This window comes from Melanotaenia boesemani, chromosome 22 (genome assembly GCF_017639745.1).
Source record: "Melanotaenia boesemani isolate fMelBoe1 chromosome 22, fMelBoe1.pri, whole genome shotgun sequence".
Classification (NCBI taxonomy): Eukaryota; Metazoa; Chordata; class Actinopteri; order Atheriniformes; family Melanotaeniidae; genus Melanotaenia; species Melanotaenia boesemani.
In genome coordinates this window covers 4078765-4095716 of record NC_055703.1, presented here as the reverse complement: position 1 = coordinate 4095716, position 16952 = coordinate 4078765, and the positions used below count along the sequence as shown (strand labels likewise).

General features: G+C 42.9%; 1 protein-coding gene across 2 annotated transcripts in view; it reads left to right on the top strand.

Moving 5' to 3' along the window:
• Positions 1-16952, top strand: part of lama4 (laminin, alpha 4) — a 62801-nt gene that overhangs the window by 25720 nt on the left and 20129 nt on the right. For both annotated transcript variants that reach the window (XM_041975824.1, XM_041975823.1), the window contains exons 12-23: positions 3155-3319; positions 3404-3597; positions 10229-10345; positions 10633-10781; positions 12541-12682; positions 12769-12862; positions 12931-13047; positions 14829-15014; positions 15149-15288; positions 15608-15772; positions 16279-16424; positions 16534-16696. In XM_041975824.1, the coding sequence (XP_041831758.1) occupies positions 3155-3319; positions 3404-3597; positions 10229-10345; positions 10633-10781; positions 12541-12682; positions 12769-12862; positions 12931-13047; positions 14829-15014; positions 15149-15288; positions 15608-15772; positions 16279-16424; positions 16534-16696 (1778 nt within the window). The remainder of the gene's footprint in view (positions 1-3154; positions 3320-3403; positions 3598-10228; positions 10346-10632; positions 10782-12540; positions 12683-12768; positions 12863-12930; positions 13048-14828; positions 15015-15148; positions 15289-15607; positions 15773-16278; positions 16425-16533; positions 16697-16952) is intronic.

Sequence of the window (16952 nt, the reverse complement as noted above, 5' to 3'; positions counted from 1 at the left end):
ATTTCACTAGTTATGCGTAAATCATTGGGGGGGCAAATTACACTTTTACTATTTTCCTTTAAAGGATAAAGAAACTGTTGCTTGAAAATTTATTAAATGATACAAATGTAATTTACATGTTTTTAGTAGTTTAATATCATATACAAAGAGGTTATATGGAAATAAAATAATATATTTATTAGTGCTGGGCAAATATAAAAAAATTTAATTGTGATTAAACGTGATTAATCGCATTGTTATGCACAAAATGTCCCTTTTCTCTAAAAGAAGGCCAACTGCTTTATGAAGAAAATTCAGTAAAGTTTGGTTTACAAACACTAAATCAGGGGTGTTCAACCTGCGGCTCCCGGAGCAGCAAGTGCCTCTCTGGACCTTCCTCAATGGCTCTTAATACATGGCTAAAAATGCTAAAGAGTTAACTGATGTTCTTAAATAAGATATAATAACAAATGCAGGTTTTTAGCATTTTTTCAGTTTTTTCATGCAGTAATTGCATTGAATTTCCAGAATATAAGGACTCTAAAAGTACCAGGAATATTTTTTGTTGTCTGATTTTCTTGTCATTGGGATTTTCTTTCTTTTCTTTTCTTTCTTTCTTTCTTTCTTTCTTTCTTTCTTTCTTTCTTTCTTTATTTATTTATTTATTTTAAAAAAAAATCCCATAGAAGAAAGTCTGTGTACAACAAAGATTTTATGTTTTTCTTTATTTTAAAACCTAAAAATAGAAATAAAAATGTGGTTATTTAAAAATGACAGCAAATGTCCCACAGTAGATATTCATCAAAAATTGTAAACTGTCTTTTTTGAAAAGTCTGGTAACATTTGCGTCTCTAAAGGAGTTTTATTTAGCTGGCTGAGGGAAAAATGGCTCTTTGGATTGGAAAGGCTACAGACCCCTGCACTAAACACATAAACAGATTAAGTAGCAGTTTTCTCTTTAAACAGTAACAGTTAAAATATTTCTTCATATATATTTATAAAATCACATATTTATGAGAAAGAAGGATGAAATGTTCAGGATTTACTAACTAAAAGGTGAAAAGTCAGCAGATGAATTTAAAGCTGTGAAGCTGCTTCCTTCTAAACACAGAAGGAACAATATGTGATGAATATCAGCATCAGGTGAACAGACAGAAAGCAGGATGAGAATCTAACAGCTTCTAGATGGTGAGGAGAGAGAAAAAGATTCACAATATGCACAATAACTTCCATCCATGCACCTTCACTGCTTCATTATCCAGGTTTTTGGCCTATAATTCCTCTAACCTTTCATTTTTAGCTTGACTATTTAGCTTAACACCTCTGCACCTGCAGCCTCCGCTATCAGGAGTTAAGGGGTTAACATCTCGTTTCCGGGTGTAACGTCCGGTCTGTAGATGTAATCTCAGCTACCAGCTCAGCAAAACCATTTCTATCACCAACAAACACAGTTAAGACAACAAATAATTAAGGTACACAAAGTCCCAAAAAATATTTAAACACAGACGATGTCTCCCCATGAACACGAACAAACTGCTCCTCTACTGAAAGCTCACATCTCACAGATTCCACAGCTGGAAGTTTCGTCTCGCTATGACCAAGATTCACCGAACCAGAGGCAGAAGAAGACCCGACTTATGTTTCATGCTTGTAAAACATAGTCATAAAATGTCTTACCTTTGCTGTCTGGCCTCAAAACTTCTATCCACCAGGATAAAATCACATTCAGTTTAAAAAAAAATCTATGTTTCTCACTGTCTTTTGGAAGCAGTTTCCCGTCTAAAAATCACACTTTTCTGCCCATCTACATGGGTTTTGACAGACAAAGAGAAAAGTCAGTTCTTCTTCTTCTTTCTTAAGTTCCAGACAGAAAACATCTCTTCATTTTAATAAACCCGCTCTCTCCTGATTGCATCAGATGCACCGCTGCAGCAGGACCAGACATGGAGGAAGAGGCCTTGGGCCTCATTTATAAAGCTGGCATAGGTACAAAAACCGGCGTAGGCCAATTATAGTCAACTTTTGGGATTTATAAAAACCAGACCAGGGAGAATGTTCCTACCTCCACGCAAACTCTGACCATGGCGTACGGACAAAATCTGGGGAAACGGGAAACTGCGACACCAAGGGTATAGAATAAAATCAAGGAAACAATGAGGTGGAGAGTCTGCTGCCAACATTTACCAGTTAGTAAATGAAAATGTGAAAAGAAGCTTCATTCATTTATTCTTACACCCAGCAGAGCGGGACGCAGACTGGAGGAATAGATGGATTTCCTTTATTTATTTATTCTTACACAATGCTTTTTTATTGTTGTCCCAATTTCCGTCGAGCCAGTCTCCATTTCCTGGAACTTCTTGGCCACCTGGTTAATATCACCTGCAGGACTTAATCTGAGGACACGGTCACCCAGCTGGAACACCCAGCAACTAGAAAGAAATATTATTTAACATTAAATAAACTGCTACTAATCTCAGATGTATCTGTACATATTTATTTTATACATTAAAACCAAAGACTACATTACCGGCATAATTTAACAGACAATTTTCTCCAAATCGATTTACTGTGGGCTGCAGCGTCTCGCCTAAGACCCCAACCGGAAGGTGTTACTGTTCACCCCTGTGGGATTCGAACTTCGATCTCCCGCATGGCCAACGGATGCTCTACCAACTGAGATATCCAGCCACATGTTCTGATGCCTCTGGTGTGTCTTCCCTTCTGACACTGCGATGACAGCATCTACCACCTGCTGCCACTATTCTGCCACTTTAACCACTTTAACCAGTCCAGTTAACGGTCGCGGGGAAGCTGGAGCCTATCCCAGCAATAAGCAGGCGAGAGGTATTTTCGCCTGGACAGGTTGCCAGTCCATCACAGAATTTATGTTGTTCCTTAAACAAATTAATCTTTAATTGCGTATCCGCCTTCTGCGTCAAGCATAAATGGGTCTTCACTGTGTTGTTTAGAGCATGTATAGAATCATGCCTCATTGTTCTCTGGACAGTCCGCTCCAGGATCCAGATCAGACCCCAGTGAAAAACCAGATCTTCTGTTTCTTCAGGTTTGTTAAGCTGCTGGTTCTCCACCACAGACTGATAGAAGAAATAAAAACATGAATAATAATAAGAAGTTACTGTGGAAACTAAGCCTGTGTTAATGTTTGTGTTGACAGAGATGATCCATGACTGGGAGGTATACAGTGTTCAACAGGAGGTGGATCCAGAAGTGGTCAGAATGAACACTGCAGCAGCCCAGGAAATGGTCACCTGGATGAGGCAGCTGGACCTGTCACCACAGGGGCCTGTCGCCACTGAGGAGTCAGCTGATGCCCATGACTGTGAGGACATAAAGACATTTCATAGAAACATTGATGATTATCATGAGAAGCTTCAGATGTGACATCTTCTGCTTGTGTTTCCAGTGCTGAGGCGTGTCCGTCAGTTGGAGAAGAAGCTGGTGATCACAGAGGGCCGCCTTCCTTCTGTCAGAGAGGTCTTAGCTCGCTTTTCCAGCAGGCTGTCAGAGGCTTGGGACTTCCTCCTGAAAGCAAACATCACTGTGCTGGAGACGGAGGACAAGAACAGACTAAGCCTCTTCAAATTCCAGAGGAAGGAGGTGATTTCCTCTTACCCCTTTCAGACACCCCACTTCTGTAATCCCAGCCCATTCGCCCTGTAGTGAGGAAGTTCATTCATTTCAGTCCTTAAGTCATAAAAAACACAAATACAAAACCACCTGTGGGAGTTCGGTGGGTGGCTCCCACACACAAACACAACTTCATTCCCCCCAGTTCAGACGGCTGATTCAAAGCTCATGATTATTTTCATCATTACTACATGTAATAATGGTTGATATTTTATGATCATAACATGACTGTTAGAATGACATTACAAAGTCTAACTATATAATCAGGGGTTCTTATCTTTTAAAGGTCTATATCTACTCTGCATTGAAGGCCAGAGGCACATTTATTGATCAAGCTTTTTCACTGTATTCTCCTTCACGTATAAACAACATACAAAACTTTGACAATAATAATAACAACAATATTACAATAAACAAATAACTTAAAATTTAAGTTATTTATTTATTTGTAATATTTTTGTTGTTGTTATTATTCCTCTTTAAACTCCCTGTTTTCTTGGTCCACTTTTCTCTTCTTGATAAACTTTGACAGGGACATCCTTTCTCACCTAAACTGAAGCATCTATCAGAAACCTTCGGAGATATGGTTTCGGTTAGTTTTTTGCTCGCGGAGTTGCTTCTACTCTGCTTCTGACTGGCTCAGACATCACAAACCCCTGTGTACTGACTGGCTACTGGTTCCTGTCATTTATAGCAGCTCTGCTCGCGTCCTGCCGGTTTCACAGACAGAGAGCAGGTCGGGTATCACCATACAGTCTAGGTGTCACAGACAGTCGAGATGCACGCTTTATGGGTGAGACGGCGACACCTGGTCAGCATACAGAGTTGTTATCACTAGATCGTCCTGAATAATTTCCAGGGACTTTACTTTATTAATCCTGTAGGAAATTGTGTGCACACAGTCGCTCCATACCAAATAAAGAAAGGATAAGATAAAGATAAAAATCACAAATTAGTTACAATATCTATATAAATAGATTTCGGATAAATCCTGCCAGTGAGTAATATGTACAGTATTATCAGTATGATAAACAGTAAACATGTAAATGTAGTGCAGAGTGTAAATGTAGAACAGTGGATGTTGTTGCGGTATGGGGGAGTTGTACAGTTTGATGGCCACAGGTAGGAATAATTTCCTGTGTGGTTCAGTGGAGTATTTTGGTGGTATCAGTCTCTCACTGAACGTACTCCAGTGGCTGATCAGCAGGTTGTGAAGCGGGTGGGAGGGATTGTTCAGTATTGTCTTTATTATGGACAACATTCTCCTCTCTGACACCCCCGTCAGAGAGTCCAGCTCCTTTCCCACAACGTTACTGGCTTTGTGGATCAGTTTGTTCAGTGTGTTTGTGTCTACAACTCTCAGCCTGCTGCCCCAGCAAGCAACAGCATAGAGGATAGCACTGACCACAACAGACTCATAAAACGTCCTAAACAGTGTTTGGCAGATGTTAAACCACCTTAGCTGCCTCAACAAATAGAGACGCTCTGGCTCTTCTTGTAAAGTGCAGCAGTGTTCTTAACCCAGTCCAGTTTATTGTCAATATGCCCTCCAAGGTATCTGTAATCCTTCACTACTTCCACATTGACACCTGTATTGAAACAGGTGTCGCTGGTGTTGGATCTCCTAATATCCACAATCAGTTCCTTAGTCTTTGTCACATTAAGCTGCAAATGATTCTGCTCACACTATGTGACAAAAGAGTCATGTATATATGTATATACAGTATATACAGTATTTTAATGGAATTTTCTACCTGTTATGTGTCTTGTTTTTTTCATGGTTTAGTAGAGGTGTGCTTATTTAAATACTCAAGGGAAGAGCTCCTTGACTTATAATGTAAATCGAGTGGGATTATACAACCGATCCCGTCAGAGATCAAGAGGCCTTTCCGTGGATGCTGGGCTGGAGCTAAGCTAAAGGCTAGAAGGTGGCGGTATAAGCCCTTTGTACCATCAATAATCATGGGGAATGTTAATTGTCTAGCTAACAAGTGTGATAAACTGGAGGCTTTGGTGAGGTGGGACAGAGCTTACCGGGAGTGTTGTTTGTACCTCCTAACAGAGACTTGGCTGACGGCTAGCATCACCGACTCAGCTGTTAGCAAATCTGGCTACGCTCTCATTAGGGCGAACAGAGTGGTGGAAATGTGTGGGAAAGCGAAGGCTTGCCATGCTGGTGAACAACAAGTGGTGCCACTCAGGCAACATCACAGTAAAAAATAAGAGCTGCCACCACGATGTGGAGCTGTTAGTGGTCGGCCTTAGACCTTACTATCTTCCGTAGGAATTCTCCCATGTCATCGCCATTGTTGTTTACATTCCACCACGAGCAGACCTGGCGACAGCGTGTGACATCATCCAGGAATCTGTTGCCAGTATTCAGTCACTACATTTTGAGGCATTAATTATAGTATCAAGGGACTTTACCCATGTTGATGTGAGCTCCCATCTAGGAGGTTTTACACAATATGTGGACTGTCCTACGAGACATAACAACACTTTGGACCTTTGTTATTGTGGCGAGCTGGTCGTACAAGGGTCGGACAACGCCAGCCCGGGACTTTCACCCGGGGAAATACACCAAGGTGGTGAACTTACCCAGGCACCCAGGTTCAATATGCACGAGGCAGAGACAGCAGTTCCAATAAACAAATGAATTTATTAAACAAAAGATATCAGTTAAAAAGAAGAAGGGGGCCCCAGGAACACCACAAGTTAGGTTAAACAAACAAAACCAACTTAAATCCACACGACACACAGAGGGGAACCACCAACACGACTAGAAACGCCAATCCACCACCAAAGGCTCAGCACCTGATAAAAGAAAGAAAACAGAAATATAAAATACTCTTAATAAAACAAACTCACTAAAAGCTTGGGAAAAGGATAACCAAAAGAACTGCCTCCACTATAAAACAGGCACGCACACACGTGCACACTAGCACACTAAATCGGCTGATGGCCGTCAATGGTGGAAGTCATGCTAAGTGGTCAGGTGACGACATCAGTATCCACAAAGTAATCAACAGTTCAAGGGAAAGCAAAACTTAGCCCAAGCGTGTCCTCCTGACGAAGATTCTCCAAGGTGGCCGTGCCCAAGCAAAGCAAAGCAAAATGAAGCACAGCAAAGCAAAGCAGCAGTGGTCCCCAACAGACGTGATCCGGTGCTGCACGGCCACTCTACAGCCCAATCGGGTGATCCGGGATCACACTGCGTATCGCGGAGCATTCACCGACTGGCCCTCGCCCTCTGCAGCATGGCGCCACAATCAGCCACAATCCAGGGCTGCACGTGAGGCGAAGAGATCCACAGTAGGTTATGCAGCATGCAGCATCAGCCTAAAGGATCCGTGAGCTCGATGAGGAGTGCACAGCCTGCAGCAATACCCACATGAGTCTCTGAAACAATAACCAGAGTGAGCAGCACTAGACGGACAAACAAACAGTTTGCAGTGGCAGCTGCTAGCCTACCTGCACCATCCAGGAAGGGAAGTTCCGGATGCCAGGAAATGACGTAACTCCAGCCACCAGCAAGCGAGATGCAGCCTGTACGCCCTGCTTGCCTTTTATATGGTTGTCCCCTCCACCAATTGGCTGACCAACAAATATGGTAATCAATAACACACGTGTGTCCTGCTACGTTATGTTAACTTAAAAGATGCCTACAGTGTGGTGGCTTTGTCTCCCCTAGCAAGTCTGATCACAATTTGATCCAGCTCAGGCCATCTTACAAGCCCTGTGTGATGAGACTGCCCACAATCAGTAGATCATTTAGACAATGGACCCCAGAGACAAGCGACGCGCTGAGGGGCTGCTTTCAATCTACTGATGGGAGTATATTTGTGGGCTCAGGGGGAGACAGCAGTGACAGTGACATTGATGAGGTTGTGGACTGTGTTACGGATTATATTAACTTCTGCACAGATGTGGTGTTGCCCCTGAGAACTGTTCGCTGTTTTCCAAACAACAAGCCGTGGATCAAAAACAACATTAAGCATATTTTGAACTAAAAAAAAACATGTGTTTAACACTAGAGATAGAAATAGGGATTATACAACATAACCTGAAGATGACTTTGAGGCGGGCCAGGAGGAATTATAAATTAAGTCTCGAGAGGAAATTGCAGAACAATAACACCCAGGAAGTATGGAGGGGTATGAGAGACATTACTGGCTACGAGGAGAAGGGATGCGTTCAGCCGCTTCTATAACAGGTTCGACTCTGCATCGACCCACACACACCCATCCCGCGGCTGTCCCACCTCCTCCTGCTCTGCTCCACCTCCGCTGCTGTGACCTCCTCCTGCTCTGCTCCACCCAGCACCTGTCCCACCTCCTCCTGCTCTGCTCCATCCAGCAGTTGTCCCACCTCCTCCTGCTCTGCTCCACCCAGCGACTGCTCCACCTCCGCTGCTCTGACCTCTTTCTGCTCTGCTCCACCCAGCAGCTGTCCCACCTCTGCTGCTGTGACCTCCTCCTGCTCTGCTCCACCCAGTAGTGGCTACACCTCTGCTGCTGTGACTTTCTTAACTGTGGACAAGTGTGCATAAAGATGAGGAAGCTTTGTGGCCGGAAATGTGCTGGCCCTGATGGTATATCATCACAGTTGCTAAAGGAATGTGCATCAGAGTTGGCCGTGTCTTTACACACCATCTTTAACCGTAGTCTTCAAACTGGATGTGTCCCTCCCCGGTGGAAAACCTCGTGCCTTGTCCCGGTGCCCAAGGTGGCAAAGCCTGTAGGACTAAAGGACTACAGACCAGTGGCCCTCACATCTGTTATAATGAAGACTTTGGAGAGACTACTACTCCAAACCTCAAGTAGAGTGGGCGCTAGACCCTCTTCAGTTTGCCTATCAGGAGATCATAGGGGTAGATGATGCAGTCCTCTATTTGCTCCACCGGTCTCTTTCCTTCTTGGACGGGGCAGGAGGTTATGTGAGGCTGATGTTCTTTGACTTTACGAGCACCTTTGATACCATCCAGCCTCAGTTACTCAGGAGAAAGCTTGTGAGGTTCGGGGTGGATCCTCTTTTTGTCATCTGAATCCATAATTATCTCACTCAGAGGTCACAGTATGTTTGGCTGGGAAAGTGTGTTTCACAAACCTTGGTGAGTAACTCTGGGGCACCACAGGGGACTGTTCTTTCACCGTTTCTCTACACACTCTACACTGCTGACTTTGCATAAAGTTCTGCAGCGTGCCACGTTCAGAAGTACTCTGAAGACAACTCTATTGTGGCATGTGTGAAGAGTGGGGATGAGGGTGAGTACAGGGAACTCATTTCTGGATTCACCACCTGGAGCAGGGACAATGGTCTTATTCTTAATGCATCACAAACCAAGGAAATGATTATTGATTTCTCCAGGAAGTTCTCTCATCAACCTGTCACCATCAATGGGGAGGACATTGAGGTGGTCAGCCTCTATAAGTATCTGGCTGTACACTTTGATCACAAACTGGATTGGTCAGCACAGGCACGTGCCGCGTATAAGAAGGGACAGAGCAGGCTGTTTTTTCCTGAGGAGGCTCAGGGCTTTTAACGTGAGCAGTGAAATGTTATACATTTGTTGTGGTGAATGCTGTTTTCTGTGCATTTTACTTTTCTACTCTTATTTATGTGTATGCTTGGTCTTGTGATTGTTTGCTGCCAGACACCATATCTATCTATCTATCTATCTATCTGTCTGTCTGTCTGTCTGTCTGTCTGTCTGTCCGTCCGTCCGTCCGTCCGTCCGTCCGTCCGTCCGTCCGTCCGTCCGTCCGCCCGCCCGCCCGCCCACCCACAGTGGTCTTTCTGTGTGGAGTTTGCATGTTCTCCCTGCGTATACGTGGGTTTTCTTCGGGTACTCTGGCTTCCTCCCACCATTCCTAGGAGTGAGTGGTTGTCTGTCTCTCTGTGTTGGCCTTGTGATGGACTGGTGACCTGTGCAGGTGTACCTGCTTTTCGCCTTTCGATTTCAGGTCTGATGTGTGTAAAACATGAGTGGTTTGAGTCTGGATCCAGGAAGTTGTGATGAAACAGAACAGCTGCTGAGATGTGTGTGTGTATGTTTGTGTTGTGGTGTGTAATCAGGGGATCTCCATGATCAGGGTCTCTGCTGTGAATGCTGCGCTAACCAAACACGGAACCTCTCCTAATCCTAACCTCAGCAAAGACAAGCTGACACCAGCTGCTGCACACTGCTGGTGGGACACCATACATCAGATGACCTCATCTCTGAGCCGTGCGCAGTCAGACTGAAAGTGGTGTCAACACCACAACATCAATATGTTGCTCAGATGGGTTGGCAGCTACATTATGTCTGATATCAGACCAGATTTATTTTATCAGTAACCTTTAGAGGAGGATAGTGGTGCCAGAATCTGGCCCAAAATGTGGAGTTTTCATTATTTATATGTTAATATTCTATTATTTTACTGGTCTGACCCACTGGAGACCAGATCAAGTTATCCTAAAATGGGTCTGACCCTCCGGATGTAGAGAGTATTTGTTTTGGATTTGGAAAGGTTAGCTGCTCCCTGGTGTGCTCAGTCTCTACATTAATGTATCTAACTCACCTGAAAGGTTAACAGGACCCTGGTTATTTCCCATCTCCCAGGCAAAGCAGCAGAGACTGATGGAAGACCACTCAGCTGTCAACAACACCCTGGAAACCGGGCAAGTTTTCAATTCTGAGGCTGAGAGGAACGTGGCTGAGGTGGATAATATGGTGAAGGTGAGGCAGATTATCAGGACCTTTCATGAAATAAGACTGGAGTCATCTCTGTATTCTTGTAGTTATTAGCTATTTGTCAGATGGTAATAACAGTCTGACTAATCTGGAAGCATTTTCTGGATTGGAACTCCTACAGTTTCATTTGTAGTCATAATCCCAAGATGACATTGTCCGCTTGAACACTACAGGTAGATGAAGTCATTCGTTCTACTTTACTCTGTTATTATTAATAGCTCGTGTGCAGATAATATTGATGATCATGTCTGCAGTGATGCATCTCTGTGCAGAATGTGACAGGGTACCATGCTGCAATTGATGGCGCCAGTCAAAAGCTGATGGAGAAGATGGAACGCCTCTCATTGGCTGACAGAGATCTGGTTCAGAGGGCCGATGAGCACGCTGAGGAGCTGGACAGACAGGCCACCAAGCTGGAGGAGTGAGAAATGCTTCTGAAATAAAAACTACATGAAACTCACTTATATTCTAACAGCATCGGAATGGTTAACTTTTAGCTAATGTTACTCAAACAGTAGAGCAAACCCTTTTCATAGTGGCAGGAAACCCAGCTAGTAGCAGCCAGCATCTGCTTTTAGGTGCAGTGAAAAAGTATTTTATGTAATTTAAGGACTCTGGCTCCATTAATCAAGAATTAGCAGGGAGAACATGAAAAAAAACACATTGGTCACAAATGCAGTAATTATTCCTTCTTGGATTTTGATGAGTCCTTCCTGCTCTTCATGTGATCCAGTTGTGTAATATGTGACACAAAAATCAGTAAATGCATAGCTGAAACACCAAAAGAACTTGGTTTGCACGGCGTGGGCATTACTTGAAAGGCAGAATAGTGTCAGCAGGTGGAAGATACTGTCATCACAGTGTCAGAAGGCAAGACACGCCAGAGGCCTCAGAACATGAGGCTGGATATCTTAGTTGGTAGAGCATCCGTCTGCCATGCAGGAGATCGAAGTTCGTATCCCACAAAGGTGAATTGCTTTAGAGAAAAGCGTCTGCTAAATGACAGTAATGATGAAGGTGATTTAGTCATTTGTTTTAATTTATAAAGTAAATATGTACAGATACATCTGAGATTGGTAGCAGTTTATTTAGTGTTAAATAATTTTTCTTTCTAGTTGCTGGGTGCTCCATCTGGGTGGGTGGTGCTCCAGCTGGGTGGTCGGTGCTCTAGCTGGGTGGGGAGTGCTCTAGCTGGATGGGCGGTGCTCTAGCTGGGTGGGCGGTGCAGAGGGACACGATAAGCACTATTAACCAGGTGCACAAGGCGTTGCGGGAAATAAAGACCGTCCGGCCAGAAGAAAAATAATGCTCCTCTATGGCTGGAATAAAGCCAAGAAGATGTTTCTGATGCACGGTGGCGCCACAAAGCAGCTGAGCTGGAGTTGGTTTAGTGAGGATAGCAGGTAAATAGTAGCAGGAATAACTGGAAATGAGGAAAAAGTGGAAACATGGAAATAGTTTCTGTTGTGTGTTTGTTTCAATAACAATATTTTTTCTCCTGAAAGACTTGAGAGAATGATGCAGATGAGAAAAGGCTTGGTCTCTGTTGATCTGTATGTTATTTCTACAAAGTTCTATTAGTAATAAATTCTGCTTTCTTCTTCTGGTCGACCTTTATGATGCTATATCTATTCATACATTCATTTTACATCATTTTAGCCTCATAACCTGACAGCTGCTACAAAATGGTTTAAACTGGGATTAAAAGCTGCTACACACTGGTTTATACTGGGATTAAAAGCCCCAGCTGCTACAGACTGGTTAATACTGGGATTAAAAGCTTCAGCTGCTACAGACTGATTTATACTGGGATTAAAATCTTCAGTTTCTACAGGCTGTTTCACATTTAAAAAGAAGAAAATCTCTTGGAGTTTTAAGGGTTAACTCTATGGAACAATGATTCTTTTTTTAGTATCTTTTTGGGATAAACATTTTGGTTGAAGGTTTGTTGACAGCTTGTTTCAGATTCTCTGTTTCTGCAGGACGTTAGCAGCTGACTCTGGTGCCAAACTGTTTTTTGTGCTTCATGGCAACTAGTTAGTGAAAATGAACTTAACTACTATGAAAAATGCTAAAATATCACATTTTTACAGAACAGACTCAATATTGAGTGCAGCTTTAACTCAATGTGATTTTAATGATTGATGTCTGAGTGTTGTTTATCAACCTGTCTCCTCCAGGGACCTGAAAGAAAGCGACGCCAACGGCTTTGTTCAGAGAGCCATCAGTGCCGCCAATGTTTACAACAACATCATTAAATATATCCATGATGCCAACATCACCTCACTCACCACTTTCAACTCATCCCAAAGAGCTGAAGATGTACGTTAGATTGCACTGATCTTCAGTTCTCATCTTCTGTTATTCAGCTTCTGATGTCAGGATCTGTTTTCCTGCCTGTCTCTTAGGCCATCGCTGGGATCAATACGCAGCTCGGATACCTGGTAACACAGAGTAGCAACGTTTTCAAGGAGTCTGTTTCTCTACATTCAGCACAAACTGGTATGGAACAATCATGTAATGTACTGGTATCCACTGTGGCTGTTTTTTAATGCATCTTGGTGTCACAGAGGCAGAAAGGGAGGTGGCTGACCATCTAAAATACATAGATGAAACCCAAGAAACCATGGTTAAAAATACCAGAAAACTTCAAGATATAGTGCAGGACATCAAGGATCTTCAGACAGGTAAGAACAGATTATTCTAGCTGATCAACATCATTGTTGTTCATCCAGAATGGAGAGTTTGTTTTTTTTCTCTTATGCTTGTACCAGACTTTTGTCTGTGGTTCATGACACCTCCATTGTGTCAAACATAAATAAAAACACAAAACAGTAATATTTTTTTTCACACAACATGTTCCAAAAAAAGCTGGAACATGTGGAAAAACCCTATTTAGGTCCATATTCCACAGGTGAACAGGAAACAGATGAGGGCCATGACCGGGTGTAAAAGGAGCATCCCTGAAAGTCTTAGTCAGTCACAGCAAGGATGGCGTGAGGGTCGCCACTTTCTGAACGGCTGCGAGTCGGCGTACAGTTGCAGAATTTAGTGATTTCATTATCTCCAGACAATAATTTCATGAGAAGATTCTGAAAATTTGGAGACATTTCTACTCTTAATGTGCATGGCTTTCGACCCCTCAGGTGGCTCTGCATTACAAAACCACCATCCTTCTGTAAAGGAGATTAGCGGATGGGCTCAGAAAGAAAATCATCATCACTTAACACAGCTGGTCTCTACGTCCACAAGCCAAAGTTTAAACTCTTCAGTGAAAAAAGAAAGCTGGTTACCCTGGATCAGATGGACTGAACCAAAGAGGAAAAGTCTGCTGGGGTCTGACCAGTCAGAATCAGAAATACTTGTGCCTAAAACCAGTTTAAAACAGTGGGCATCGGGGAGTTGATGTCCACAGGAAGGAAGGATTTCCAGTGGCGTTCTGTGTTGCTGAGAAGTGGAATCCATCTGTAGCTGAATGTCCTCCTGAGGTTGTCCAACATGTTGTGGAGAAGGTGTGAAGGGCTGTCAAGTATAGTTCTCAGCTTGGGCAGCAACCCCATGCTCCGGCACCACCCGAGCCAAAGATGCTATCTGTAGAGGACCTACTGGAGACAACTGAAACTAGGCTGAAGGACTGTGTCTTCAGCATAAAGATGGATCATTTAACCTATTACAGTTTTCTATATTATTAATCTAAATGGGAAAAAAAGGTGGGGGGACACCCTCTGGGACACCTTTTTTAACAGGAAGAGGGGGTATTGGCCTTTCTCTGTGGAGTTTGTATGTTCTCCCCATGTATACGTGGGTTCTCTCCGCTTCCTCCCACCGTCCAAAGACATGCATGTTAGGTTAATTGGTCACTCTAAATTCTCCCTAGGAGTAAGTGTGTGAATGGTTGTTTTTTGTGTTGGCCCTGCGATAGACTGGTGACCTGTCCAGGGTGTACTCTGCCTCTCACCTGTTAATGCTGGGATAGGATAGGCTCCAGCTTACCAACGACCCGTAATGGACTAAGCGGTAGATAATGAATGAATGCAGATACTGTTGAGCCTTTGATTGAAACAAGAGTTTCACGTTGAAGATTTTGGCTAAACAAATAAAACCGCAGCACAATGTAACTTAGAGTCCAAAGTAACTGAGGGTTGCAGTTGTACACCCAGAGCCAGCTCTGAAACCCAACTGAGCAATGGATAAGATCTGATGAGCTTCCAAATAACCTGTAAATTGACCATTTACAAGCACTCTGGTTACATTTTTCAGCTTGTTACAGAAGAAGTCTCCCAAAGAGGGAAAATTCACCGTAAAGTTTGTGCATTGCTACAGCAAACAAGACATCACAAAAATAATTCCAGGCATATTTATTAGAGAAAGCAATATTCAATGATCAGAACGGGCCAATCTTTTAACCTTTAACTGGTTTTAATGATAGTACACCACACCTTTCTCACCAAATTCCATTAACTTACAGATAGAACACCACAGCGTCTGGATTTTACCCTGCAAGTGGCCAAAGGGACTCTAAATCGCTCAGAGGAAGTCTCTCAGACCATCACCCCCATCAGCAGTAAGGTGGAGGCGTGGGCCAGCAACATGAGGAACAATGAATACTCTGCAGCTGCATACGAACAGGCTGTGGCCTCTGCGGGGGAAGCAGGTACAGCTTAATGCTTAATGTCTGAGGCATCTAGGGGGAAATTAAAGTACAGATTGATTAACAGGAATTTAACATGTTTTGTTAGCTATTGCAGCTTTGATTTAAGTATGATGTTCTCTCTCCTGGATCTGCAGTGGAGAAATTGAATGTGCTTGTTCCGGAGCTGCTGGACAAGCTAAAGGTGGTGGAGAACAAGAAGCCCGTCAACAACGTGACCACCAACATCATGAGGATCAGAGAGCTCATCGCCCAAGCCAGGAGTGTGGCCAAGAAAGTTAGTTCTCCACTTCAATGTCTTCCAGAAGTTTCTGCTTCTTTTTATGCAAAACAGTTAATACACATAAATATATTATATTATATTATATTATATTATATTATATTATATTATATTATATTTCAGGGTCTTTCGGAGACTCAATTAAAAAAATTAATCTAAGTAATTACAAGTTTTTCACTTTGTGTAGTTTATGAAACAATCCTTTCTTTCTCTTTCTTTCTCTTTCTGTCTTTCTTTCTTTCTTTCTTTATTTCTTTCTTTCTTCCTTCCTTCCTAACTTCCTTCTCCCTCATCACTGTTCTTTTTTCTGCCTCAGGTCCAGGTGTCGATGAAATTCAACGGCCAGTCCTCGGTGGAGGTTCATCCTCACAGTAACCTGGAGGAGCTGAAGACAGTAACATCCATCAGCCTGTTCATGAGGGTAGACCCAGACAAGGACCCCATCGAGGATCGATTTGTCTTATATCTGGGAGACAGAAATGTAAGGAGGGTTTTTCTCATTCAGGGTCATCAGTTATGATATAAAACAATCTTAATCCAGATTTTTTTTACCCACAGAAGATAAAAAGACACACGTTAGAGATATAAAACTTTTCTTGTGATCCTGGAAGTGGGCGTGACCAGCTTTGACACCACACTCTTTCTCTGGGCCGATGGTCTCCAGGAAGCTTTTGAGACAATAGTCCAAGTGTGTCATTTACAAAAAGGCTGCAGCAGTTCTTGTGAGCCTTCTCTGTTCACCTTGGTGATCTCACTGGAACTAATCCATGCGGTGAAGTCCGTTTTCAGTTTTTCACTGTGGAACAACAGCCTACGCATTAACCCTGTTGGTAGTCACAGAAGAGGGATAGTTCTGCTCGTCACACCTCTGCTTATCAAAAATATCATTTCCCTGTTGAAAATAATGCAAGCATTGTAATGTGGTGAAGTGCTGGAAAATCACACAAAACCCACTCTGGGAAATATATCTGATGTCTCTACCTTCAGGGTGGGAAAGACTACATGGGTCTGGCCATCAAGAACGACAACTTGGTGTTTGTGTACAACCTCGGAGGTGAAGATGTTGAGATCCCACTGAGCTCTAAGCCTGTCAGCCAGTGGCCTGCAGTCTTTAACTACATCAAAGTAGAGAGGTCAAATAAACCTTTTATCATTCAGCTTTGATTTAAACCCCTTCCTCCAGTTTAAACCACAGGGAGATTTTATATTTTGGAAAGGTAACATCTGGTTCATCTTTCTCAGGCTGGGCAGACATGGAAAAGTCTTCCTGACTATTCCCAGCCAGAGTTCCACAGATGAGCAGAAGTTCATCCAAAAAGGCGAAGCTCTGGGAACAGACTCGCTGTTCGACATCGACCCCAAGGATATCGTGTTCTTTGTTGGTGGCGTCCCGCCAGGTATCAAGGTAATGACAAGGCTTTTTAAGCTTCATGAGTTGCTTTTATTTACTACCATTTGGGTCATTAAGTAAATGACAGGTTAACATTTTTCCACTTTTCTTTGTTCAAATCTTCAAATCAACATATGTCATTTTTCAAATGATTTTAACCCTTTAAAAGCCAATTTCATCACATAATGTCACTTATTATTACAAAAACACAAGAAAATGTTATTTTCCATATATTATATTTTGGATATATGGGGATTTCTTTTTTTTTTTT